The sequence below is a fragment of the Natrix helvetica genome (genome assembly GCF_964273705.1).
Source record: "Natrix helvetica genome assembly, chromosome: 7".
Lineage (NCBI taxonomy): Eukaryota > Metazoa > Chordata > Lepidosauria > Squamata > Natricidae > Natrix > Natrix helvetica.
Window position 1 is genome coordinate 73564387 of NC_138558.1, and position 27578 is coordinate 73591964.

At 44.0% G+C, this 27578-nt stretch overlaps 1 protein-coding gene across 6 annotated transcripts in view; it reads right to left on the reverse strand.

Moving 5' to 3' along the window:
• The window catches only part of PDS5A (PDS5 cohesin associated factor A), a gene marked incomplete at its 3' end in the record, with an annotated part of 84838 nt that extends 62756 nt beyond the window's left edge, over positions 1-22082 (reverse strand). For 4 of the 6 annotated variants that reach the window (XM_081958939.1, XM_081958942.1, XM_081958938.1 and 1 more), the window contains exons 1-2: positions 21899-22077; positions 21107-21304 (exon numbers count right to left, since the gene is read on the reverse strand). In XM_081958939.1, the coding sequence (XP_081815065.1) occupies positions 21107-21304; positions 21899-21925 (225 nt within the window). In that variant the 5' untranslated portion in view covers positions 21926-22077. Of the gene's footprint in view, positions 1-21106; positions 21305-21898 lie in introns of all 6 variants that reach the window. The other 2 variants (XM_081958941.1, XM_081958940.1) reach the window with 2 other exon arrangements.
• Between the last annotated feature and the right edge of the window lie 5496 nt (positions 22083-27578).

Consider the following 27578-nt stretch of genomic DNA (forward strand, 5'->3'; position numbering starts at 1 on the left):
CCTGCATACCAGATATTTACATTACGATTCATAACAGTAGCAAAATTACAGTTCTGAAGAGCAACAAAAATAATTTTATGGTTGGGGGTCACAACAACATGAGGAACTGTATTAAAGGGTCGCAGCATTGTCTTAATAGAATAAGACCATCACTAAAAGCTGCTAGGGAAGAGAAGGGGCACCAAAAAGAAAGATGTGAATCCGGGGTGGCTGTATTTTTTGACGCGGCAATGTTCCCATGGTGCCCAGCCAGATCTCTTTTACAGGTAGTTCCCCAACTTAGGATCACAATTCAGCCCAACATTTCAGTTGTTAAGGGAGATATTTGTTAAGTGGACTTTGCCTCATTTTACGACCTGTCTTGTCTCAGCCGTTAAGCGAATCACGGCAGTGGATAAGTTAGTAACCCGGTTGTTAAGTGAATCTGGCTTCGCGACTGACTTGGCTTTGTCAGGTTGCACAAGGGAATCACATGTCGCAACGGTCATAAATGTGAACCAGTTGCCAAGCATCAGAATTTTGATGGCTGCAAAGGTCGTAACTGTGAAAAATGATCATGAGTCACTTTTTTCAGAGCCGTTGTAACTTTGAACTAAATGGAGTGTTGAGAGTCAAGGCCTACCTTCCTGCAGCGTTTGATCATGGACATGTGTGTGGGGTTGTTGTTTTTTTAACCAATCGCAAACAGGCTGCTAAAGAGCAAGAACAATTCTGCCATCTGGGCACAGGACAGAAAAAAACCAATTCACCAGAACCGATTTCTCCCTATCTTGGTTTATATACAGTGCCCCTGCCGCACCTGCCCTGGCTTGTGAATCATCAATCTGAACTTACATCATTTCACTTCTCTCCAAAGGCCTGAAGACTGTTGTGGCCCACCAGCGACCTGCGGAGCTGGCAGCAGATTTGGACAGTGAGGAGGTTGGGGAGGAAGATGGCTCGGATGAGGGCTCTGTGTCGGAGGCAGAGATGGGGCCAGGGCCGTATGCCAGTTATCAACTGCCTTTGGAGTCAGACATCAGTGAGGCAGAGGAACAGCTGGGGCCTGTTCCCAGTGTGCGCATGCGCAGAGCTGCCAGACGAAGGGGACAGCTAAAGAATAGGGGTCGACCTGGGACTAAGGCCACAAGTGGACGACGAATGGCCCCTCCCAGAGGAAATAAAAGAGGAGCGGAAGGGGAGTGGAGTTTGCAGGAGACAATTAGTTCGCTTAATTGGTTCGTGACTCCCCGAGACTCCTTGCCAAGTTCTGCAGAGGTCAGCCTGGCAGCTCTCCAAACCAGATAAGGTCTGTGACCATAAATCCTCCCTTGAAAGACTTTGCTGGATGGGAATGAGGGAACAAGGAGTTTGCTTCGTGATCTTGGGAAGCATGAAACAGAACAAAGATTTGCTGCCGTCTCCAACCTTACATGCCCAAACAAATACCACTTAATCTTTTGCCACCTTCTACAAGTCTGATTTGTTCATGGCTTCTCACTCATATACACAATACTGATAACTAATCCATCAACTCATCCTACCTACCCGATATATATCACCTAACGAGCACTATCCAACTCTTAAGATGCAAGAGATGCACACTCTTTTCACTCCCCCTCCTACCTGCCTCTCCCCCTCCCTCTCTGACTGCAGAGAGGGAAACCACCTTTTGCCAAATTGGCTGTCGCCCAGGGAATGCAACGTTACGGTCTAAATCACTTCGATAAAATCTGCTTCCCAGTTTACCAGTTTTTCTGGTTTAGCTTCATGTTGGTTTCTAAGGACACAGCAACACGTCGTCTTTTCTGGACTCCTCTTCCTCTCAGGTTTCACCAGTACAGGTAGGCCTCGACTTATGACAATTCAGCCCCAAATTTTTGCATCTGAATTTTGATCACGTGACCGCGAGAAAGAGCGTAAGTGTGGAAAAACAACCCCAAAGTCCATTTTTTCAGCGCTGATGTAACTTCGAACAGTCCCCAAATGAACCGTTGTGAGCCAGGGGTTATCTGCAACAAGCTAAAAGCATGGATTTTCTGGAGAAGCCAGTAAGGAACACTTGCAAATGGGGATCACGTGGTCGCGGTCATAAATGCAAACGGGTTGCCATGTGGCCCTTATCACCATCGTGCAGTTGCAGAGGGCATTGCAAATGGCGTAACTCTGGGAACAAGTCGTAGGTCCTTTCATTCAGCGCAGTCGTAGGTTTCAAAGGTCGTCGAACCAATGATGGTAAAGTCAAGGACTACCTGTGTATGGTGCACCTGAAATGCATACAATTAGAGCAGGGGTGTCCAAACTTGAGAACTTTAAGACTTGTGGACTTCAACTCAAGTCCACAAGTCTTAAAGTTCTCAAGTTTGGACACCCCTGAATTAGAGCATGCTAGGAAGTCAAAGGTGGCTCAGTGGCGAAGACGCTGAGCTTGTCAATCGGAAAGGTTGGCCATTTGGCGGTTCGAATCCCAAGCGCTCCGTAACGGAGTGAGCTCCCCTTACTTGTCCTAGCTTCTGCCAACCAACAGTTCGAAAGCATGTAAAAATGCAAGTAGAAAAATAGGAACAACCTTTGGTGGGAAGGTAACAGCGTTCTGTGCACCTTCGGCATTGAGTCATGCCGACCACATGACCAGGGAGACGTCTTCGGACAGCGCTGGCTCTTTGGCTTTGAAACGGGGATGAGCACCGCCCCCTAGAATCGGGAACAGCTAGCACATATGTGCGAAGGGAAATTTTACCTTTATTTTACCTTTAGAAAGTCAAACCTTTGAGTTCTGCTGACTTCACTTCTGTCATCTTTCAGCTACATTTTTCTAAATGGCACGATTACCCTTCTCTTAATACATTAATACAGGGGTCCCCGATCCCTGGGCCATGGCCTATTTGGAATTGGACCTTGCGAGTGGCTGGCTGGAGCACGCATGCTCATGCAATTCAGCCTGCTCAAGTGGCGGACCACTGCTGGCGCAAGTCAAGCTGTGAGCATGTGCACTTGCCCACCACTCGCACAAAGGCTGCCTGCATGCATGTGTGCTGGCCTGCTGCTCGCGCGGCCCAGTTCCTCTCTCTCCCCCTCCAGCTGGGCCACCGAGCTGCAAAGGTTAGGAACCATTGCATTAATAAACACAGCCAACGGGGATGAAGACTTTACAGAACACATGCACGGTACGCATAAGGCTATCATGGGCAAAAATGTTTTGAATGTTAGTTTCTCCTCCCGGGGTAAGAATTCAGCTGGCAATGATCTCAAAAAGCTAACTATAACCTGATTGGAATAATGCTTAGGGCTGGTAAATAAATAAAAATAAACAAGCAAACATTTAAAGGATAAAGATTACAGTGCACACCCAACTTCCCTTCCCTAATTCAGGCAAAAGTGTAATGCACTTTCGCTAACTGAAAATATTATTTGCCAATCCGCATTGCATTTTTTCTGAAGATATTCTTTTTCCCCTCCTATCCTTTTGTGGCGGCTTTAATACTGGACGATGATTATTATATTAAAATCAAACCAAGGGAAAAAAATCCCAAATATTCTTCAGTGTTCTGGAGTGTGATTAAATGGATGTATGCAAAATTGTGTTATAGGCATAATACCCAGCTGTTTCATAATGTACAATTCAGGAAGTAATTTGTTCCCTTTAGGGAAGTTTTTCCAGTGGCAATGGAAGGCTGTGAAAGTGGGACCATAAGAAAGGCTGAGCGCCAAAGAATAGAAGCCTTTGAACTCTGGTGCTGGAGAGAAGACTCCTGTGAGTCCCTTAGACTGCAAGGCCATCCAACCGGTCAGTCCTAGAGGAGATCAACCCTGACTGCATTTTAGAAGGCCAGATCCTGAAGAGGAAACTCAAAGACTTTGGCCACCAAATGAGAAGGAAGAAGGACTCCCTGGAGAAGAGCCTCATGCTGGGAACGATGGAGGGCAAAAGAAGAAGGGGGCGACAGAGAATGAGGTGGCTGGATGGAGTCACTGAAGCAGTCGGTGTGAGCTTAAGTGGTCTCCAGAGGATGGTAGAGAACAGGAAGACCTGGAGGAACATTGTCCATGGGTCGGACATGATTTCACAACTAACAGCAACAAAAACAACCCTGGGACTGAAGAAACCACAATCCAATATATTTGGGGGGTGGGTGGGTGGGTCCAAGTGGCATTGTTCCAGAGAGCTCAATTCACCGCACAAAAATATACTCCCCAATGGGCTTCCAAGCTTATCCGTAGTAATTAGGCTTTAAAATAACTTCTGCTAACAGCAAGGGAGGTTATTTTAACACCTGATTACAGCACATGGGGGCTGCCCTTTCAATTGTGTGATCTCATAAATGCTACCCAGATAATCTGAGAACTTTAAAATAGCCTTGCTAAAAACAATGGAGATTGCTTGAAAGAATATGGAAAGCACAGGCCGTTATCAATTAAGTGATAATACCTTTTCTTTCCCCCCCCCCCCCAGGATGCGGGGGCAGAGCAGATCTTGAAAAAATGATATTTCCTTTAAATGAGCTTGCAAAGAAGCTGGGAAATTTCTGGACTGTGTATGTGTGTGTGTGTGTGAGAGAGTGAGAGACAGGGACGGAGACAAAGAAACACACAGAGAGAGACAGAGAGAGAGAGAGAGAAAGAGAGAGAGAGATGGAGACAGAAACAGAGAGAGAGAAAGAGAGACAGAGAAATGGAGACAGAAAGAGAGGGAGAAAGAAAGAGGCAGACACAGAGAGAGAGATAGATAGATAGAGAGAGAGAGAGAAAGAGACATTAGATAGATAGATAGATAGATAGATAGATAGATAGATAGATAGATAGATAGATAGATAGATAGATAGATAGATAGACAGACAGAGATGGACGCAGAGAGAGAGAGACGAGAGATGGACGCGCGCACACACATAGAGAGAAACAGAGACAGAAAGAGAAAGAGACACACACAGAGACAGAAAGAGAAAAAGACAGAGAGAGAAATCCTCAATTTACAACTGCAATTGAGACTGGAAAATTCATTATCAAGTGGTGTTATGCAAGACATCACATGATGGCAATTTGCAACCTTCCCTGTTGGATGTCCTATTAATCTCACTTGTAGGAAGTTGACTGGGAAGCTTGCAAACCATGGGAGGCAGCAACTGTCCTAAATGCAAGTGGGTGGAAGTTCCTGTTTTCAGCCCTGTCGTAACTCTGCATAGACACTAAACAAACGGTTGTATGTCGAACCGTTTCAGTGAAGAAGATAAATGTCAACATCAATCCCTGAAATACGAATGCTTAACTTGGGCAAACTTTTCAAATGCATCACTGTTCGTTGTTGAATGAGGAAGCTGGGCAAGGAACACCGAAAAATCTATTTTGCTTTTGTTTTCTAGAGTTAAGATCACAAGTTGAATGAAGCTTTTTCAAAACGGAATGCGGCTTCTGAACTACAATATATGAGATATTTCCTTGGATTTTTCCTGTGTGATCTATTATTGTTGAACTAATCTTGCTGGGTTAATTTTTCATTTTAATTTTTAAACATTGTTTGCATTTACGAAGTGAATGAACGGAATAATAATTCAGTTTCAATAAATAAGACTCTTCAAAATAATCTCCTACCAAAACATTAGCAAACATTAGCATGCCGGCAACCACATTTATGATTAGATTCGGCACATTTATTATCAACAAGGAAGATAAAGAACCTTGTATGTGCCCTCTAAACCTATAGGAAGTAAGAAAATCCAATGTGCTTTCACGTGGTTGTCAAGTTGCAATGCCACACAAACTTTGCAGTCAAGAAAAAAAATCTTTGTGAAAACTATGGATGCCCTCGTGATTTAGAAAATCTGTCAGTTGCAAAGGCAGGACAGACATTAGTGCAGCTTCACTCTCTCTTTTTAAAATAGCTATTTTTCTTTTTCTTTCACAGACTTCTGTCATCTCATTTACACCAAAAATGAATAGAGATCATATGCAATTAAATACTTAATTGTAAAGGAATACCATGAAAGCTAACTGGTTGAGTCTGCTGCTCTGCAAGTGGCTTAATTCGCTCTTATTAAATGTATTAAAATAGCCACAGTGTCTTAGACTTATATACTGCTTCACAGTGCTTCTACAGCCTTCTCTAAGTGGTTTACAAAGTCAGCCTCTTGCCCCCAACAATCTGGCTCCTCATTTTACCGACCTCGGAAGAAGAGAATGCTGAGTCAACCTTGAGCCAGTCAGGATTGAACTGTTGACAGTGGGCAGAATTAGCCTGCACTACTGCATTTTAACTACTGCGCCACCATGGCTCTAAAACAATTCCAAAAGCAAATTGAAAAGGTAAGGTTAGGGAACTTGGTTGGAACTAAGTGTAGCCCAGCTATATGGCCATTTTATTTTTTAGTTCTATCTATGATCAAAATATGTACATTGTTTTATTAATTAATTTATTTATTTATTAAACTTCTAGACCGCCCCCTCTCCCCAAAGGGACTCGGGGCGGTGTACAGGTACAAATTTAAAAAACCATATACTCGAGACATAAATAACTAAAATTGAATTAAATAACCCCTGTACAAATTTATAAAAATTAAAAACTTAGACCTTAAAACCAAATCATAAAATTTAAAATACAAACTGAGGTGGGAAAGCTGGAATTAGGCCAGGCCGGCTAGGTGAAACAGGTGGGTTTTGAGTTTCCGGTGGAAGGAAATTATTTGCTAATTTTACCATATGTTTAACTGGTAAGAGACATATCAGATAGAGGATCCAAGCACTAGGTCTATGTTTCTTCAAATTTCAGAACTGCAATGTCAAGCATCCCAAATTATTGGTCATTCTATCTGGGGCTTATGCGGATCAGCTCAACATCTGGAAAGCTGCAAATTCCCTACCCTATTTAGAGTAACGCAATTGAAATCAATACCATGTTTCCCCGAAAATAAGATAGGGTCTTATTTTCTTTTGACCCCCGAAATAAGCGCTTGGTCTTATTTTTGGGGAGGTCGTATTATTTTTTAGGTGCAGGAGGTGGCGAGCATGGTTACCTTATGGCTGCTGCTATGTTGCAATATTTTCAGGGAAACAGGGTAGATTATTTAGCTATGTCTAGTTCAACCCTATTTCAACTCTAAAGCTAACTTCACATGACAAATTTAACAGTGCCACCTTGGTATTTGAACAATATAACCCTGTCAGTGATAAAGAAGGACTCAACTAATTTTGGCTGATCAGCTGTTTTGCAGTTATCTTGTTGCAGAAAAAGAGATGAAGCTGTTAAATGGAAAACGGGGCTGCTTTAGGAATTACCTCTTCAGCCTCAATCCTTGGGCCACATAAGAGTGAATGAAGCAGAGGCACAGAGGAGCAGCAAATGGGTACAACCTAATAGACCATCTTATTATCCCACTATTATTTAAACACAATCTTTTCAATGTATAACACACACACACACAGAGATATATCCGTAAGGGCCTCCTGGCATGTTCCCTGATTGCCAGGAGACCTTCACAATGATACTGCGTGTGCGTGGTTGCTATTAATTAGTGCCATGCTTACAACAAGAACGTGGCTGATGAAATACTTGCATTTCCAATCCACCTCAACAACTCTTAATGAATTAGTCCACAGACGGTCGTGCCATCAATTTACAGAATCCACTGGGGTCCAGGGTAGCAAGATAATTATTAAGGCTGGCATTCTACCTTCTACTGATACGTTAGTATCAAAATATTGCAAATACAACACACCCATGCACGCATACAGAGACTGCAAGAATAACCACAATCCGAAGAACAATTACTCACATTAACTTCCAAACAAGACTGCTTCCCAAAAAAAAATTGGAATAGTTATTTGAAATCATCAATATACGCCCCATATATGATAGCCCTGTGATGGCGAAACTATGGCAGAGCCCTTTCTGCAGGCACGCAAGCTGTCGCCCCAGTTCAGCTCCACTGCGCATGCGCACGTGCCTCCCACCAGCCATCTGGTTTTCGGGTCTTTGCCGCACATGCGTAAGGGAGACGGGGCGCATGCCATGGAGGTCGCACGTGCATGTGCGGAGGAAGGGGCACACAAGGGTGTTGTGTGCGCATGCGCAGGGGGGACCGTGGGGGTGCGCATGCGCGGGGTGCACGCGGGATAAGATCGCACACACTTTTGGCATCCTACAACAAAAAGGTTAGCCATCACTGTGATAGCCTACAGAATGTGGTTTAAAGCAGTGGAATTCTCAACCTGGGGTCCACGGACCCCTGGGGGGGAGGGGCTGTGATATCGTCACAGGGATCCATTACAACTTTTTTTTTTCAAACAAAATTTTTATTGGTTTTACAAAAAATTTCAGGAAAAGGGATAGTGGATAGTGTTACAAATTTTGACAGCTACATTATGCAGGAAATGGCACTCCCCCCAATTCTCATAACTTTCACTTATTAATACATTAAGTTGTTACTACTTAACAATATTTTGACAGTATATTTTAACCTTTTATCTTCAAATAATTTCAATCTATTTTATATCAAACAGAAAAAGTTCTCTGTATTAGCAATTGCATTGTTTTTCTAATTCACTTTTGTGATCTAAGTTTTTTCGGTGTTGCCTCTTCTCCCCCCACCAGCAAGGCTCCAGCACCTCCCGTGTCCTGTATGTCCCGTGTGGTATCATCAGCTTTATCCAGGAGGACTTTGTTTTTTTCCATGAAGGCCTCAGCCTCCATAGTTGTATTAATTCTAACTCTAGTGTCCTCCCAGAATATCAGCATACCTTCTGGCATGAGCCATCTGAACCAAATCCCTTTCTGGTATAATTTCTTCGCTAAGAGCAAATATTTTTTCTTTTATCTCTAACTTTCTTTGGGATTTGTTTCAAGATGGCTATTTCTCTATCCTTGTATTTTAACACTTGCCCCCTTTGTGCACTCAGAATCTCATCTCTTGTAGTCCTTCTAAGAAATTTAATGTGGACCTCCCTTGGAACATTATGTGTTCTGGCATAAGCTGAGTTAACTCTATAGACCAGGTCAATATCCCATCCCAGCTGTTGTCTGTCTTTTTTGATATATTCAGCCAATAATTTTGTCATAATTTCCCTCAAATCTTCATCATCAGCCTCAATTACATTTTGAAATCTAAGGAAAAAAGACATCCTTTCAAACTCCATTGTTATCTGATGGTTCTCAAGTTCTTGGTTTCCTCTCTGGACTCCCCTCACCTCCCCCCTCATCTCAGCCGTCCCCTCCTCCAAAACTTCCAATCTTTGCGTATTTTGGGCCGTTCGGTTCTGATTTTCTCTGAGCTGTTCGTTCATTTCTTTTAGTTGATTCTTCAGTTCCTCCTGCCCCTTTAAAATCTTTTATAGCATCTGTTGGGTTAGGTCCTCCTCAGGGGGCTTGGGGGGGATCCATAAAAACTTGAAATGTTACAATTTAAACATTTCTTGAGCTAAGTCCTGATGTTCCGTGGCCATAAAAGTTATTTAAAAGGATTTCAGGGCAAAGAAAAAATGGAAAACCACTGGTTTAAAGTAAAAACATGATATTATAAAACATTAATAATTTACAGTATGAGATTTATACACTCAGAAGAGAAACCAAGAGTCAGTTGGATAGAAGAGTATTCGGTTCTAAATACATTAAAAGTCTAGCAGCTCTGGAAACAATTGAACCAGTTAGAAAGCAATGAAATATAATGTCTAAATAAAAAAGTGGTCCTTTTTCCCTTACTAGGTAAGTTGACTTTATGGGAAAACATAACTTTAGAAATTAGAAAAAATATAGTGACGTTAAAAAATAGAACGGAAGCGTGGGTACGGACTTTGGACCAACTGTTTGATAATGCAGATGAATTTTTAACATACGCAGGGTTAAAAGATAAATATCATTTATCAGACGTTACCCAATTGCAATCTTCACATCTACAATATTTGTTAACAACACTGTATGGACCAGCAGCATTTTGAGCTTCTGAGATGCCTGAGATACAGAACTTTCTCCTCTTTCACCAGCTCCATTTGTTTACAAGTATTTTTCCTTTCTTCGTTCCATTCCTTTGTCATACTCTCTCGGTGTGTATAAGCTTACTTTACTTTACTTTATTGTTATTGCACATCATACACCAAAATTAAATGCCGTCTTCAGTGTACATTATAACCATAAAAATAAAAACACATACAACTTTTACTTTCTATGTAATTGCAATTGAAAACCCGATATTGCACTATGCTGTAGAATTCAACATGGTTACTGCCCTGGGATAGAAGCTGTTTTTCAGCCTATTTGCCCTTGCTGTTTATTATCCTGTACTATCTGCCAGATGGTAATAGTTCAAACAAAAAAGGCTGCCCAGGATGAGATGGATCTTTAAGGACGTTTTGAACTTTCTTAAGGCAGCGGGAGCTATAAAGCTCTTCCAAAGAGAGGAGGGGGTAACCAATGATCCTCTGGGCAATGACGTTGACCCTCTGGAGCGCTGTCCTATCTATCCCTGTGCAATTGGCAAGCCATACACAGGTGCAGTAAGTTAAAATACTCTCTATGGTGCAGCGGTAGAAGGTTACCAGCAGTTTTCCATTCAGTTGTTGCTTCCTGAGAAGTCTCAGGTAGTATAATCTCTGCTGGGCCCTTTTGACCAGGGCTGCAATGTGAGTTGCCCCAGGTCAGGTCTTCTTTTATGACAATACCCAGAAACTTAAAACTGGCCACTTGCTCCATTCAGTCTCCATTGATAAGCAAGAGCTGGATGTCTGATCTATTCCTTCTATAGTCCACTAGAAGCTCCTTGGTCTTATTGGTATTAAGGGCCAAGTTATTGTCTCCACACCACGAAAGCGAGTGTATTTCTACTTTCCTGAGCTCAGTTAAACTAGCACACCAATTCTTGTAATCCAACACTTTTTCCTTGATCTGTTTTCTACCATACACCAAACCTCCTTTTAAAATCCTAAAATCCTCGTTCTGTCTCCTGTGTGAAGCAACAGATGGATAGTTCTTGCTGCTACCACCTGTCTTCTCCGGCTGTTCATCATCTGAAGACTCTCACAATCTGCCCTGCCTTTAGGATGATTAAGAGGTCAAAAGTAAAGAATAGAAATAATATTTATTTAGCATGTGACTAAAGTTTTCATCTTTGTCCCCAATTTTATCTAGAAATGGGGGAGGGGGAAAACCCTTTTATCTTTCAAAGATAAAGTACAAAAACTCAAGTTATCACCAGCTGGTTAGATGGATTCTTACCAACACTATTTGTTTCTTTTGTTGTTGTTGTTAGGGTTGAATATATATTTCTGTTTTTTTTTTTTACTTCTTATGATAAAAAAATAAATAATATAAAAAAATAAAATGCAAAGAAAAGCAAAATGTTGCTTTTCTTAAAAGCAACAAGAGCCTCTCTCAATTGCAAAAGAGAATAAATTATACTCCCAAGTTTTCAAACATCTGAGTCATATTATCCTTTTCACAATTAACCTTTTCCCCCGCTATGGGATCATACTTGCCACTTCATAAAATCATTCTTTTAAGCCAGAGTTTCATAATAATAATAATAATAATAATAATAATAATAATAATAATAATAATAATAATAATAATAATAATAATAATAATAATAATAATAATAATAATAATAATAATAATAATAATAAAAAATATTTATTTCTTAGCCGCACCCTCTCCCGAAGGACTCGGGGCGGCGTACAACAAAACATAGGAAATAAATATATCGACATACATATAACAAAACATATACCAAGACATATACACGACATATACAAGGAGGAGGTGAACTGATAGATAAAAACAAGTAAAAAACACAATGTTTAAAAACCCCTAAATAAATTGAATGCAATTAAAATACCCCAAATAAAAAACCCGTCAGGAGCGATATAGTTGGATCAAAGTTGAGCCAGGCCAGCAACTTGAAAAAGGTGGGTCTTGAGCTTTACACGAAAGGAGCGGAGGTCAGAGGTATTCCTAATATCCGGGGGGAGGTCATTCCACAGGGCTGGGCCTGCCACAGAGAAGGCTCTACTCCTAGGCGCCGCCCCTCGACACTGTCTGGTGGACGGCACCTGGAGGAGGCCCTCTCTGTGCGAGCGGATTGGTCGCAGGGATGTATGGGGCAGAATACGATCCCGCAAGTAACTAGGTCCTAAGCCATGGAGCGCTTTAAAGATTGTTATCAAAACCTTGAAACGCACCCGATAGACCACAGGAAGCCAGTGCAGCTCGCGCAGGAATGGTGTCACATGGGAGTACCTAGTACTCCCCATAATTACCCGCGCGGCTGCGTTCTGGACCAACTGTAGCCTCCGGGTGCATTTCAAGGGAAGCCCCATGTAGAGAGCGTTACAGTAGTCCAAGCGAGACGTCACCAGCGCATGAGTGACTGTGCGTAAGGCGTCCCGGTCCAGTAGGGGGCGCAATTGGCGCACCAGGCGAACCTGGTGGAACGCCCCCCTTGCCACGGCTGTCACATGGTCATCCATGGACAGCCGGGCATCCAGGAGGACGCCCAAATTGCGCGCCCGCTCCACGGGGGCAAGTTGAATGCCCCCGATGGCCAATGATGGAATTAATTGGCTGAACCGGGGAGCCGGTACCCACAGCCACTCCGTCTTGGAGGGGTTGAGCTTGAGTCGGTTGTCATCCATCCAGATCCGTACGGCTTCCACACACCGGGACATCACTTCGATGGCCTCGTTGGGGTGGTTCGGGGTGGAAAAGTACAGCTGAGTATCATCAGCGTACAGATGGTATCCCACCCCGAAACCACGGATGATCTCACCCAGAGGCTTCATATATGTGTTGAACAGGAGTGGCGAGAGGACCGACCCCTGTGGCACCCCACAAGTAAGGGGGCGTAGGGTCGACCTCTCCTCCCCTGCCAACACACGCTGCGTCCGGCCAGAAAGGTAGGAGCTGAACCACCGCAAAACGGTGCCCCGGACCCCCAACCCCTCCAGCCGGCGCAGCAGGATACCATGGTCGATGGTATCAAAAGCCGCCGAGAGGTCTAATAGGACCAGGATAGAGGAACAACCTCTATCTCTGGCCCTCCAGAGATCATCCACCAACGCGACCAAGGCCGTCACCGTGCTGTGACCGGGGCGGAAGCCGGACTGGCGCGGGTCTAGATAATCATTTTCCTCCAGATGCCGTGGAAACTGGTAGGCCACCACACTCTCTACAACCTTCGCCAAAAAGGGAAGGTTGGAGACAGGACGATAATTGGCCAGCTCCAAAGGATCCAGGGAAGGCTTCTTGAGCAAGGGTCTCACCACCGCCTCTTTCAAGGCGGCCGGGAGAGACCCCTCGCTCAGCGAGGCGTTCACTAGGTCCAGGAGCCAGTCTCGTGTAACCTCCCAGGATGCCAGTACAAGCCAGGAGGGGCACGGGTCCAATAAACATGTGGTGGGTCGCAGTCGTCCACGCATTCTGTCCAAATCCTCGATGGCAACCAAGTCAAACTCCTCCCAGGTCGATTCCTCAAGACTCGCCGCGGATGTCTCCATTGGACCACTAACAGGGACCCAATCCTTCCGAATTTGAGCGATTTTATCCTGCAGATATTTCCCAAATTCCTCTGCTCTGCCCTGTAGAGGGGCCTCCCGCGGCCTCTGAAACAAGAGGGAGTGGGACACCCGAAACAGGGCGGCAGGGCGGTTCTCTGCGGATGCAATGAGAGTGGCACAATATTGGCGTTTGGCCACTCTCAATGCCACAAGGTACGTCCTTAAATGGGCTCGTGCCTGTGTTCAATCAAGTTCGGAACGAGAGGATCTCCAACGACTCTCTAGACGTCTCTTGCGGCATTTCATCACCCTCAGCTCCTCGGTAAACCAAGGGGCCAGGGTGGATCGTTGCCGCCGGAGAGGCCGCAAAGGCGCCACCCGGTTCAAGGCCCCGGAAGTCGCATTATTCCACGCGACCACCAGGTCCTCTACCCGGGGGCGGGTCAAGGTTACAGGAGGTGGCCCAAGCTCCGTCTGGAACCTATCTGGTTCCATCAGGCGCCTGGGGCGGAACCATCTAGTGCTTTCCGGTTCCGCCTCCCCGCAGCGGGAGGTAGCACCAGGGAAGTCAAGACGAAGGAGTGAGTGATCTGACCATGACAGGGGAGTGATGGTTAAGTCCCCTCCTCCCAGATCACTCAACCACTGGCCAGAGACAAAAATGAGGTCCAGAGTGTGTCCTCCCTCGTGTGTCGGGCCCTGAATCATTTGAGTCAGGTCCATGGCTGTCATGGAAGCCATGAACTCCCGAACCCCCTCTGATGCTTCTCCCATCGATGGCAGGTTAAAATCCCCCATCACTAAAAGTTTGGGGGTCTCAACCGCCACCGATGCGATCAGCTCGAGGAGTTCAGGCAGGGCCGCTGATGTATAGCAAGGAGCCAGGTATACTATCAGCAGGCCCAACTGTCTCCCAGGGCCCCATTTCACAACAAGGGATTCACATCCGGACGTCTGTGGCGCAGTAGACTCCCTCGGCTCTAAGTCCTCCCGAATAATTACTGCCACCCCACCGCCCCTTCCCTGGGCCCGGGGCTGATGAAATGCTCGGTAGCCTGGTGGGCACATTTCCACGAGGGGAAGACCTCCCTCGTGGCCCAACCAGGTCTCCGTTATTCCCGTGAGGTCCGGCTCCCCCTCTAAAATTAGATCGTGAATGAGGGGGGCCTTGTTAACAACGGACCTCGCATTGCATAACAACAGCCTCAGGCCCTGGGTCTGTAACTCTTGACCACCTAGACCGCGGGGATTGGTACAAGCGACCGGGTGTAACCAGCAACCACGGTCTCCCAACCGACTATAAGTTCTTAATCTGTCCTCGTATCTGCCCCTCCCTGCGACCGTTGGAATTAAAGAGCCCTGTATAGGAATGATATCCTCCCCCTCCTCCTCCCTTCCGCTCACAACCACACCTGGAGGCCCAGCTCTCACATCGCTCCTGATCTGACCCACCCGCCCCCGCCCCCCCACCCTGGAGCCCCCTAAAAAGGATAGAAAACATTTCATTAAAAACCCCCTAAGTTTGCGCTTCCTCCACCTCTCTGGGTTCACAAACCCGTCATCAAGGTGGGCCCCGGAGGGGGCAAAGGGCCATGCCTGCGAGAGGGGGGATTCCCGCAGCTGGAGCAAGTCCGACCTCGAATACGTAATGGTAAAAAGCTATGACAAAGTCAGGGTGCTGTTGATGTTAAAATCAATAAGCCAGGATCTAATGGGAGGAAAGAAATGTCCACGATCACAACTAGGTGGGAAGATCTTATGTTGGCCAGGTGATCGGTTGGAAGATGGATGGTAAATAAATAGATGGAGGCCTGGGTGCGGTCCATTATGGGCGGAAGAGGGCAGATAGTTTGTAGTAGCTAGTTGTTATAAAATAGCAGATGGCGAGGGTGGGAGGGGGAGAGGTAGTAGGAGTAGCCCGGCAGGTGAAATGCCATAAGTCATAAATAGCAGGAAGTCAGCAGGATACCAGATGTTAAGCGGGCAGATTATAGTCATCAGGGGCACCTGGGCACAAGCCATGGCAGGTAGTTTGCAAAAGGACAGTAGATCTTAGTCTGCCAGGTGGGGGGGGCAATAGATCTTAGTCTGACAGGTGGGGGGGGGGCTCCTGCCTGTTTCCAGGACAGGCCCTGTTCTGCCCCTACTGCAGAAGCCCTGTTCTGCCCCTCTTCCCCTTTCTGCCTGGTTCCAGCACACAGCACAGCTTCCACAGCTTCCAGCAGCTAGTCCTGGCTTCAACCTGCCTCCCCTCCTGGTCTTACTGTGGGCAGGTTCTATACTTGTGGACTTCAACTCCCAGAATTCTCAGTAGGAGTCATGTCAGCTGAGGGATTCTGGGAGCTCAAGTTCAAACATCACTAGAGCATCTAGGCTAGAAACCCTACCTGAAATTTTGTTCTGTACTGCACACTTCCCCTTTATTATATTTTTAAATTTTTGTCATTCATTACATTCTTCAGTTTATTTTCCTTGCTACAACTGTTTCTGATGAACAAATGCTTGCATTATGACAAATTTATGCTCAACTTCTGTTTATTTCCCCGGACCTTTCTAAAACCTTCAGACCTTGAGCCAAATAGCCCTACAATCTCAGAAACATTTATCATTTCTTTAGTACTATTAATTTTGTTGGCTTGAGGGCTAGAGTGGACACTGTGACAACCACAATGAGGACTACCTGTATTCCAGGCTGATAGATTTTTTCATTCATTTGATATCTGATGGATACTTTGAACATGTCCAATAATATCACTAGTTTTATCATTCTAGGGGGGAAAATGGCATTTGTTTTAAATTTATTACACATAAAGTACTTTTCTAACAGCTAAGTAATTAATTATAAATCACATATTCTAACACATACCGAAAAGGTATACTATATATCAGGCTGGGAGGAAAATGTGGATTACATTATAAGATTTGCCATTGATTCCTCCACACAACAGACAATTCCAGTGCATTAAAAGCACCAATTCTACTGAACATTTGTTTTCATGTACCAGAATTTCAGTGATCTTTCAAACACGGAGATGACACAAAAATTTGATGAAGAAGGAAAAGACAGAAGCAAAAGGAGAAGTGTGCGACATAATTGTAATAAACGAATGCGTTCATACAAAGCAGTTTCTCTAATTCCATTGAAAGACTTAATCCCCTGATATAGTTCATTCCACTTCTTAAGATTTCAACGGTGCTTGACTCCAGAAGATGCTGAGTGGCATACAAATTTAAACTAACACATGAGATTAAAAAGAAACATGAAAGTTGCCAAAGGAAAAAAAAATGTAGGAAATGGCTTGAGTTGTAAATCATTTATTCAATGCCCTGAGCTTCAAGCCTTACTAACTAGGACATATAGTGCCAGCAAAACAGATGCAATCTTCCTTGTTCACTTAGGAAACCTTCAGTAAAGTCTTTCTCACAAAGGCCATCCTAAGTCAAAAAAACAATTTTGCAGTAAAAAGTACGGGTAGTCCTTGATATACGACTACAATTATTTCTGTCGTAAGTCTTTTCTGTCCTTAAGTCGAGCCAGACCTGATTTAACTACCATTTTTAACAATGGTCAAGTAAATCACAGTGGTGATTAAGCAAATCTGCAGTCTTTAAGCAAGGGGTGTCCAAACTTGGGAACTTTTAAGACTTGTGGACTTCAGCTCCCAGAATTCCCCAGCCAGCCATGTTGGCTGGGGAATTCTGGGAGCTGAAGTCCACAAGTCTTAAAAGTTCCCAAGTTTGGACACCCCTTGCTTTAAGCAAACGCCGCAAACTTATTCTTCCGAACAGGCATGATTTTCCCAGAAACTGGCAAGAAAAGAACCATCAATCACCATCAGCAGGGACCAACACCGCAACTGGTCATAAAAGCAAGCAACTACATTGCCCGGAGCCCAAATTGCAATAGTGTGACCATGGGGGATGGTGCAATGGTTATAACGTCAAGGACCAGACTTTTCTCAGCAATGTCATAACTTTGGACAGTTGCTAAAGGAATAGTTGTTGACTTGAGGACTGGCTGTACAGAGAAGACAGAATCTATGACTTCATGGGTTTTCTTGAGGCCAGAGATGACACAGCAAAGTCCAGTTGAGTTCAATCCTTTTATTTGTTTACCGCAATGGACAGAATCTTGCCAAACTCAACCGACTAGACCAGCGGCCCCCAACCTTTTGGACGCCAGGGACCGGTTCCGTGCAGAGAGATTCTTCCGTGATCCGGAGGGGGCGTGGCTTTGCATGCTGCCTGCATCCCGCAGATGGGGCTTTGTTTGTTTGCATGGACCAGTTTCTGGCATGCCGCGGACCGCTAGCGGTCCACAGACAGGGGGTTGGGGACCCCTGTACTAGACCTATCCTAAGGGATTCTGGGGTATGGCTACCCTAAACCTCTTCCTGCTCCCCCATCCAGCTTGTGACTGTGCAGCCTCTTCATCCGGGCTTTTCCCTGGGAAAGCCAAAGGTTTTCCCCTCTGCTTCTCCAAATGCACTTTCCATCATACTGGAGGATGGGAGAAAGCAGGAAGAGATAAGAAACATCAGGATTCCACTTATTCCCTGCCTTCTATTAAGGACTAGTTAACCTCAAATGTCTGCTGAAATATTATTATTGTTGTTATTGTTGTTGTTGTTATTATTGCTCTTCACAATTAGGTTGAGACATGGCACAATTTGCAAGACACATAAAAAAATACTAGGCAAGCCACCTAATGACTTAGCACAAGAAATGAACCCCCTCACTTTCTCTGTGGCAAAAGGCAAGAGCACAAAGCAGCCAAGAATAGAGGCTTGGAGGAGAAGCAGCTCCTTCCCCCTGCCCAAAAAACCTCCAAGCGATATATAGAACAAGTTGTATGCAAAACAGAGACCACTAAATTCCTCCTTATCAAATGATCTCTCCTCTTTCACTAAATCGGGATACCAAGAACATCATTCCTAATTAAAAATTAAAATAGAACTTTCGGCAAATGAAATTTGGGATTGTCATGCCACATATTAAGGAAGTGATATGGTTTTTCAGGCTAACGTGTTGGCTTGTTGTTATACTAGTCAGAGCTTCAGAAAGAATTCCGACATTATAACAAGGAGTTGGCTTGGTTCAATCATAGCCTGCTTGGCCATCATTCAAAACAGAGATAACCGCATTCAAACAACATGTTAAGCAAAACATACCTATACATATGTATGTTAGAAACCATTCTGAGGCCCATAGCACTACTACTCTAATATCTAAGGGTTACATATTACATTCTGCTAATGGAAACACGGTTTACACCTTGGAGTAATCCAATTTGCTCAGGTAAGTTATAAATGGTTAACATTTAATAATCAATAAAATGCAGTTTATAATATGACTGGTTTTACACAACCTACAAAACCAAAACAATATAATCTCTGATACAATGTGTGAATTTCCACGAGATCTATGTATCTGGCAGCCAAAGATCTTGATATAGTGTGCTTCGGTGTCTCTTACACTGAATAAAGCTTAATAATCCAGGATCATTATTTCTATCAATGCACACAACACTCCAAAGTTTGCTAAACTTTCACTCTGGTAACTAATAACTGTTCCTTCTGAAATAGAGGACATGATTTGAAAAAAAAGAAAGAAAATGCAAGCTTCCATTCCCACTGTCCAATTTTTTTTCTTTAGTATTTAAAAAAAAGATGCCCTGTATGGCAATAGCTTCTTTTCTGAAAATAAAACACCATGTTTTTAAATTATTTCTAATTAAAATCATCACCTCCATATGGGTAAAGCAGACAGTTGTTTCATCTGAACCCTAAACTACATTTGTTTTTCAACCTGTCCATAAAAAGGATCAAATTGAAAAGCTACTTTGATGGTGCCATGTCACACTGAACTCAAAACAAATCATGTTTTGCATTACAGACTAGGCTAAAAGTCTAATTTGTGATCCCAGTATGCAGGGTGAACACAATCACTCATTGCTTCCAGAGCATCTTGATTTTCAATGTACCAAGAACTGCTGCGTTATATACTATCTCTGGGTAGCCAAGTTCTTCCCTGCCACCTTGGAGCAATCTTCACTTCCTCTCTTCTATCTCTGTCTCTCATATTCACTTCCTACCCCCCACTTTGCTCAGATTAAGCTAATTTCTATAGAAGAGAAAATCACATTTTTCTTCTTGGCAAAAAAAACAAAACCGTGAAAGCAACAAGCATACACTTAACTATTTCACCATTCTTGGAAATTCATGAAAATTTGAGGACAGGTAATTTGTCAGCCTTAAATATGGCTGCAGAATTTTTCTATCATCAGCTATTATTTTCTAATTATTATTAGACCTAAGCATGTTATTTGTATTTAGTATTGCCTTCTGCAGCTGTTGTGCAATTTCATAAAAAAGCACATTTAAGGTGTGCACATGAGGCAGAAGGCTTGAGAATCAAAGTGACGCTAGAGAATGAAATGGCTTATACAGATAAGAGAACAACTCTGAGGTCAAACACAATAACCAGTCCCTCCTACACAATGCAATATTTTATTTATTTGTATCCCATATTAATTACTTTTATAAATAACTCAAGGCGGCACACCTTCCTCCTCCTATTTTCTCCACAACAATTCCACGAGATGAGTTGGGTTGAGAGTGATTGGTCCAAAGAGACACAACTGACTTTCATGCCTAAGGCTGGACTAGAACTCACCATCTCCTAGTGACTTGCCCAAAGACACCCAGTCAGATTTTTTTTACCTAAGGTGGAACTAGAACTCTCAGTCTCCTGGTGATTGGCCCACCCTGCTGAATTTCATGCCTACAGCAGGACTAATATTCAGTCTCCTGGCTTCTAGCACCTTAACTGCTACACTGAACTAAAAAATAGCTTACATATTAATAAAGGGCTTACAAACAACAGCAGTTGCAATCACCCTAAGGCAAGTTCAAACAGAGGATATGATTGACCCCCAAAGTCACCCAGCCGGCGTTCATGCCTACGTGGGCGCTAGAACTCAGACATCTTGTTGATTGGCCTAGTCAGCCAACCGGCTTTCATGCCCAGGTCCACACTAGAACTTAGTCACCTAGTGATTGGCCCACTCACCCAGCTGGCTTTCATGCCTAAATTAGCACTAGAACTCCAGTCACCCAGCTACCTTTCAAGCCTAAGTCGGCACTAGAACTCAGTTCCCTGGTGATTGAGCCAATCACCCAGTTGGCTTCCATGCCTAAGTGGGCACCAGAACGCCAGTCACCTGGTGATTGACCCTGTCACTCAGCTGGTTTTCATATCAAAATCGGCACTAGAACTCCAGTCACCTTGTGATTGACGCAGCTACCCAGCCGGCTTTCATGCCTTCATGCCAATATTGGCACTAGAATTCCAGTCGCCTGATGATTGGCCCACTCACCCAGCTGGTTTTCATATCAAAATCGGCACTAGAACTCCAGTCACCCAGTGCTTGGCCCAGTCACCCAGCCAGATTTCTTAAGTTACAGCTAGACCTCCCCGTCCCCTGGCCATTGGCCCAGAGTCACCCAATCCCGCTTCGGTGCCTCAGGCCGAACTATAACTCCCAGCCAGGTGCGACGAGTATTTCCAGGGCCGCTCTTCAATGGACGGTGAAGCAAGGCCCAGCCTATCAGGGGAAAGGGGGGGATTGATCCAGGCCAAGGCCTTGCTTACTTACTTTCAAGCGTTTGACCACTTCGTCGTTGGTGATCTTATCCGTGATCTCCTTCACTCCAGGCGGGTAGAAGATGATCTTGCCATCGGGGGGAGGCTTGGGTTGGGCGGACGGGAAGTCCATCCTGGCGCTGCCGCCGATGCCGATGTCGCCGCCGCCGCCGTCGAGAAAGTTTCCTTCTTCGCAGGCTTCTACCGGCCCCTGCCGGTCGCAAAACAAAAGTTCAGACTTTTTTCCCCCCCCAGGCCGTTTGATTTCCCTTCCCCCGTTTCGAAGCCCCGAGTGGGAAATAAAGGCCCCTTTCCCCGACGACGACGACGACTCCGGAGCCGGGCCCGCCGCCAATCCACCTTTCCCAGCGGCCGAGCTGGGCCGAGCCTTCCTCCCCCCACCCCCCACCCCCTCTCGGCGTCGCTTCCACGATGAGGGCCGGGGCTTCGACGGGAGCGGAGGGGGGAAGAAGGAGCCACATTGGGGGGTGGGGGGGCCGTAAAAAGGTCCGAGCCGGGAGGGAGAGTCCCGCCGCCGGGAGGCGCCTCCCGCAAGCAAGCGGCTAGGCGAGGCCTAGAAGTTAGGCCGCAAACACCCGGTGAGGGTGGGGGGAAGGGGTTCCTCACACGGCCGGAGGCCACTCTGCGGCCGCTGGGCCCGCTCCCTCGGCAACTTTTACCTCAGGATTCCCCTCAGGCGACGCCCGGCTCGGGCCAGGATGTCGCCCCCTGCCCTCACCGGCGAGTGTTTCGAAGCCGCCCCCGCCGCCCCACAGATTTCCCCGCGCCCGGCCCGCCTTTTTACCTCATGCAGCTCCGGGAGGTGCAGCATCGAGCAGGCGGAAGGTGGCGGTCTGGGCCTCGGGCGCTTCTGCCGCTCGCTGGTGGTGCTGCTGCCACGATGCCCGGCCTGCTTTTCCTCTCCTCCCCGCCGCCGCCCGCCCCGCGCTTCTTTGCCGCCTCAGTCAGGCCCCGGCGGCTGTCGGGGACGGCTGGCCCGAGCGTGCGCCTGGCGCGGGGCCTGGCCGCGAGGAGACAGTGCCGCTCCTCGGCCGGCCGGGATAAAACAGCCCAGGAGGAGAGGCGGCTGCTCGGCGCTCTCTCTCCGGCGGCCGTCCTTCCTCCTTCCACGCAGGCGGGGAGCGAGCAGGCCCGCCCTCCTGGCCGCCGGCCCAGCCGGATGGGGCCTTTCCGCGCTCTCCGGACCGCGGGGGCAACAGGCCGCATCCTCCGAGCGGGGATGTCTTGAGACCCGGGCCTGGTTGGCTTGCTTCTCCCGAAAGACGGAGCGTTGGGCCGGCCGGGAACCGCCGTGGGACTTTCCTCCGGGATTGTGTGTCTGTGTGTGTCTTTTCCCTTCAAAACGTCCCCTTGGAGGCCCTTACTTCGAAGTAAAGCTTTTGGAAGGCCTTTACTTCTGAGTAAACCTCTTGTAGGGCCCTTACTTCGGAGTAAACTTCTTGTAAGACCCTTACGTCTGAGTAAACCTCTTGTAGGGCCCTTCGGAGTAAACCTCTTGAAAAGCCCTTACTTCGGAGTAAACCTCTTGAAAAGCCCTTACTTCGGAGTAAAGCTCTTTAAGGGGGCCCTGGGTGAGTTTCCCCAGGTTATAAAGAAGGAATAAAAAGGCTAATAAGAAAGTTTGGCTCCTGTAATAAAAAGATTATTTGCAGGAAAGCTGGGGGTGGGGGTGGGTAGGGAGTTCTATTTGGGAACTATATGAACTATTTCCAATATTTCAGACAGATTTATTGATTAAGTTTATATGCTGTCCATCTTAATTCATGATTCATCTTAATTCAACTAATTCTCATAGTGCTGTCAAATGTCTGTGTATATTTTACCCATGTAGCAAGGCTGCAGTATTATTATGTAGATGTATCCATGTAGTATGGCTACAGTATTATTATTGTGTATATTTACCCATGTAGCATGGTTGCAGTATTATTATGCATATTTGCCCATGTAGCAAGGCTGCAGTATTATTATGTATATGTATCCATATAGTATGGCTGCAGTATTATTATATATATTTACCCATGTAGTATGGCTGCAGTGTTATGTATATTTGATCCATGTAGTATGCCTGCAGTATTATTATTATCGTGTATATTTGCCCATATAGCAGGGCTGTATTATCCTTATTATTTTCTTTACTACCCACTCTTACTGATATTACGCGATGATTTTATCGTTCTGTTGCTTTGCATGTAGACTCCTGCACAAGAGACAAAATTCCTTGTGTATCTAATCACACTTGGCCAAATAAAGTATTTTATCTATCTACTTTATTATTTCTTAATGCATTAATTTATCTTGATTTATTAATTAAATAAAATTATGAATTTATTTAATTGATCACATTTATTCTTTTAATTTTTCTGTTATTCGGTTATCTACTAGGGTATCTATCTGGCTCTCAAGAGGAGTAATGGGAAATTCCCACTATGAGAAATTAAATGCACCAAAAGGAGAGACTGAGAATCTGCCTTGGTATTTGGCCAATCTTGGCAACTTTTAAGATTTCTGGACTTCAATTCCCAGAATTCCCTAGCCTGTTTGCTACCTGGGGAATTCTGGAAGTTGAAGTCCACAGGTCTTAAAAAGTTGTGAAAGTTGGACACCCCTGATTTAGGTACAGAATGTTCTTTGGATGCTGTGTTTTCAATTGTAGCAGAGTTTGTTAGAGCATTGCAGTAAAAAAAATCTTTCTTTTTGAGGAGTTATTAGGTACGGCCTTGAGTTAAAATAATGAAGACTGGATAAAAAGGTATTTTAAAAAATATGTGAAAGTGACCGAATTTCAATAAACATGATTACGGTAACCTTATCAGCGCTGTGTATGACATCCGGTTGTAGGATAATGATGCTTGGACACAATGGGTTGCAGAGCTGGGCAAATACAGCTTACTATTCATAAGTAAGATTGTTCATAACTGGTCAATGACAATTTTCTACTCATTGTCAATGGGAACTTTTTTTTTAAACCTGCTCTATTCTAAACTGAACCTGCTATTGACCCGTCCCTTGTTCCGTTTCCCTATGTCACTGTCGTGCTATTTCAGCCATGTTTCTAACCTTTGCCAGCATTATGTATGTCACACTCTGGTATCAAAGTAACTTTTATTATTTGTTTATTCGCTCTCACAATTCGCTCTCACAGAGAGGGATTCCTCCGGGTGCCGTCCACTAAGCAATGCCAGCGGGCGGCGCCCAGGAGTAGGGCCTTCTCTGTGATGGGCCCAACCCTCTGGAATGACCTTCCCCCCGACATCAGAACTACCACCGATCTCCGCTCCTTCCGCAAGAAACTCAAGACCCACCTGTTCCAATTAGCTGGCCTGGCCCAATCGTAGTTTTAATCTTCAATCCTCCTGGCCGGTATTTTAAATCTCGGGGGGTAGACTTTTTAAGCTGTTTTTTATTTTTTACTATTATGGTACAGACTCTATATTTAATTTGTTTTTAAGGGGTTTCTAATATATTTTTTATTGTGTATACGGTATTTTAGCTTCTGTCTGTACACCGCCCCGAGTCCCTTCAGGGAGAGGGGGCGGTCTATAAATTTAATAAAATAAATAAAAATAATAAATTAAATTTATATGCCACCCACCTCACTATTAAGATACTCTGGATGGCTTACAGCTTATTTATTATTTTTACTTAGGGTGCTAACCAAACGTGAAGAGGAGAAAATGCAGATATTTGCAAGTTTGAATGCAAATAGAACTGTCATAGCAATGTTACGTGTTTTAATTTTTGATTGGGAGCCTCTCAAAGTTGCCTGGAAAAGGGTGACTATATAAATATATTAAATGTTTTTTAAAGCAAAACTGTAGTCACTACCTGAGGCTTTATCTAGATGACATCTAGCTATTTCATATTACTATATTTCACTTACTGTGTCTAATATTAATGTCCACTACTAGTTATATTATATTAGTAGCTTATAAGTGGCTGTGAGTTTCACAATTCTCTGAGTATCTGACGTGTATAAAACCTTAAAAATAGATCGAAAAAAGGATATGTAGGAACGTTGGTTTAGATTTCAGTGCCTTCAGTTTAATTGTGTGGGAAAAAATATATGTAGCTTTGAACACACTTCAAAGAGGGAAAGCTAGTTTGGCATTTTGGATCTGAAAAAACAGGTTTAGCTGGAGTTATAAGCAAGTGCTTCTTCTCATACCAATCTTCTTCCATTCCTAAGACTCTGCAGTGCTTTGGATTTCATTCTAGTGAAATGCAATAGAAATGTGAATGCCTACTGTGTACAACTGTGTACAACTTATGAAAGCAGCTGACATTATACTTATTTCAAAATAATGTCAAGGCTCAAGGGGATTGCAATCTTATGTATATTTGCCATTTTACACCCGTTTTGAAAAAGTCATTTTGCACCAGTCATTTTATATCAATTTTGCATTATTTCTATTATTTCTGCCTTAAACAGCAGGTCTCAAAGAATTTGGGCCCCAATTTGAACTGCTGCCTGCACTCATATTAATCTGGCCAGGTTCTGCAATCTGCTTCAGAAACCCTGCTGTATTAGTGGAGTCAATTCAATGAATGAACTCAAAAGGAAAGAAAAGTTGAAGAAAGTAATGCTTGAATAAAGTTTATTAGACCTTAAAAACATGGGAGAATTTAAAAAATAAAGCATTGAATGAATTAGTGGTAGAAGAAGTCTTAGGGACGCAGTGACTCAGTGGCTAAGATGCTGAGCTTGTTGATCAGAAAGGTCGGCAGTTTGGCAGTTCAAATCCCTAACGCCACATAACGCAGTGAGCTCCCGTGACTTGTCCCAGCTTCTGCCAACCTAGCAGTTCGAAAGCAGGAGAAAAATGCAAGTAGAAAAATAGGAACCACCTTTGGTGGGAAGGTAACAGCCTTCCATGCGCCTTTGGCTTTTAGTCATGCTGGCCACATGACCACGGAGACGTCTTTGGACAACACTGGCTCTTCGGCTTTGAAACGAAGATGAGCACCGCCCCCTAGAGTCAGGAACGACTAGCACATATGTGCGAGGGGAATCTTTACCTTATGTCTCCCATCTCACTGATACAGCCACTCTGGGTGGCTTACAATACAAGTAGTCCTGGACTTAACAACAGTTCATTTAGTCAACGCTGAAAGTTACAATGGTACCACCATTGCAGCATCCCCCTGGTCATGTGATCAAAATTTGCACACTTGGTAACTGGTTCATATTTATGATGGTTGCAGTGTTCGGGGGTCAGATGATCACATTTTGCGACCTCCTTACAAGCAAAGTCAATGGGGAAGCCAGATTCACTTAACAACCATGTTACTAAACAACTGCAGTGATTCCCTGAACAATTGTGGCAAGGTCATAAAATGGGGCAAAATTCACTTAACATGTTTCACTTATCAACAGAAATTTTGGGCTCATTTCTGGTTGTAAGTCAAGGACTCTCTGTATAATAGACAAGGTAGAAACAATACTAAGCTAAAATAATATTTTAACTGACAATAGATTAAGCAGCATTTCCTTTCTTTTGCCCCTTGTGGTTAATCTCTTTGCTTGCTCTCACTAACTCTGTGTAAGGTTGCTGTTCCCAAAATGAAATAATGTGATGAAAAGATAATCATTCTAGAAATCTGGTACACTATGTATGCATTCCTTTTTATAAAAAAAGTTATTTATTTTCCATTTTAAAAAATACAAACATTTCATCTCTCCTTAAGCAGTGTGTTGTCTGGGTACAAATATTTCTGTGCAACATCCTTCCACAAATTATATACATTGAACAATTATACCATGTGTAACTCTTTATTTCCTTCACATCTTCTAATAAAAATAAAATAACATTAAACATGATTATTCTCATCATACTCATGTTATCAGTTGCCATTTTATTATCTCTTATCTTAATTTATTTTCTATTCTTGTTGTCTTCTTCCTTTATGTCCAATTTTCTTTTTTATTCTCTAACCATTGGTAAAATGCTTCCCATATCATATAATAATCATTATTCCTTCTCCTTAATTGCCGGTGTTAGTCTATTCATTTCTGCACATTCTAATATTTTCCTAATCACTTTCTCTTCAGTAGGAATCTCTTCACGTTTCCAATATTGTGCAAATACAATTCTAGCTGCTGTTAATACATGAATAACTAAATATATATTTTCTTTGTTATAAGTTTCAGGCAAGATCCACCACAAAAATATTTAAACTCAATATGTTGTTTTATCATCTTTTCCAACCAAGTCTTTATTTTTGTCCCATGCTTATTTGCTTCTCCACATGTCTACCACGTATGATAATAAGATCCAGATATCTGGTGGCACTTCCAACATTTAGCTGATTTGCCTTTAAACATCTTTGCCAACCTCGCCAGTGGGAGATGCCATCTAGAAGACATCTTGTATAAATTCTCTTTATATGCAGATGACATTGCTAATTTATAATTCCTGTCCCACAATTTCTGCCATTTATCTAGTTCTATCGCATAACCAAAATTT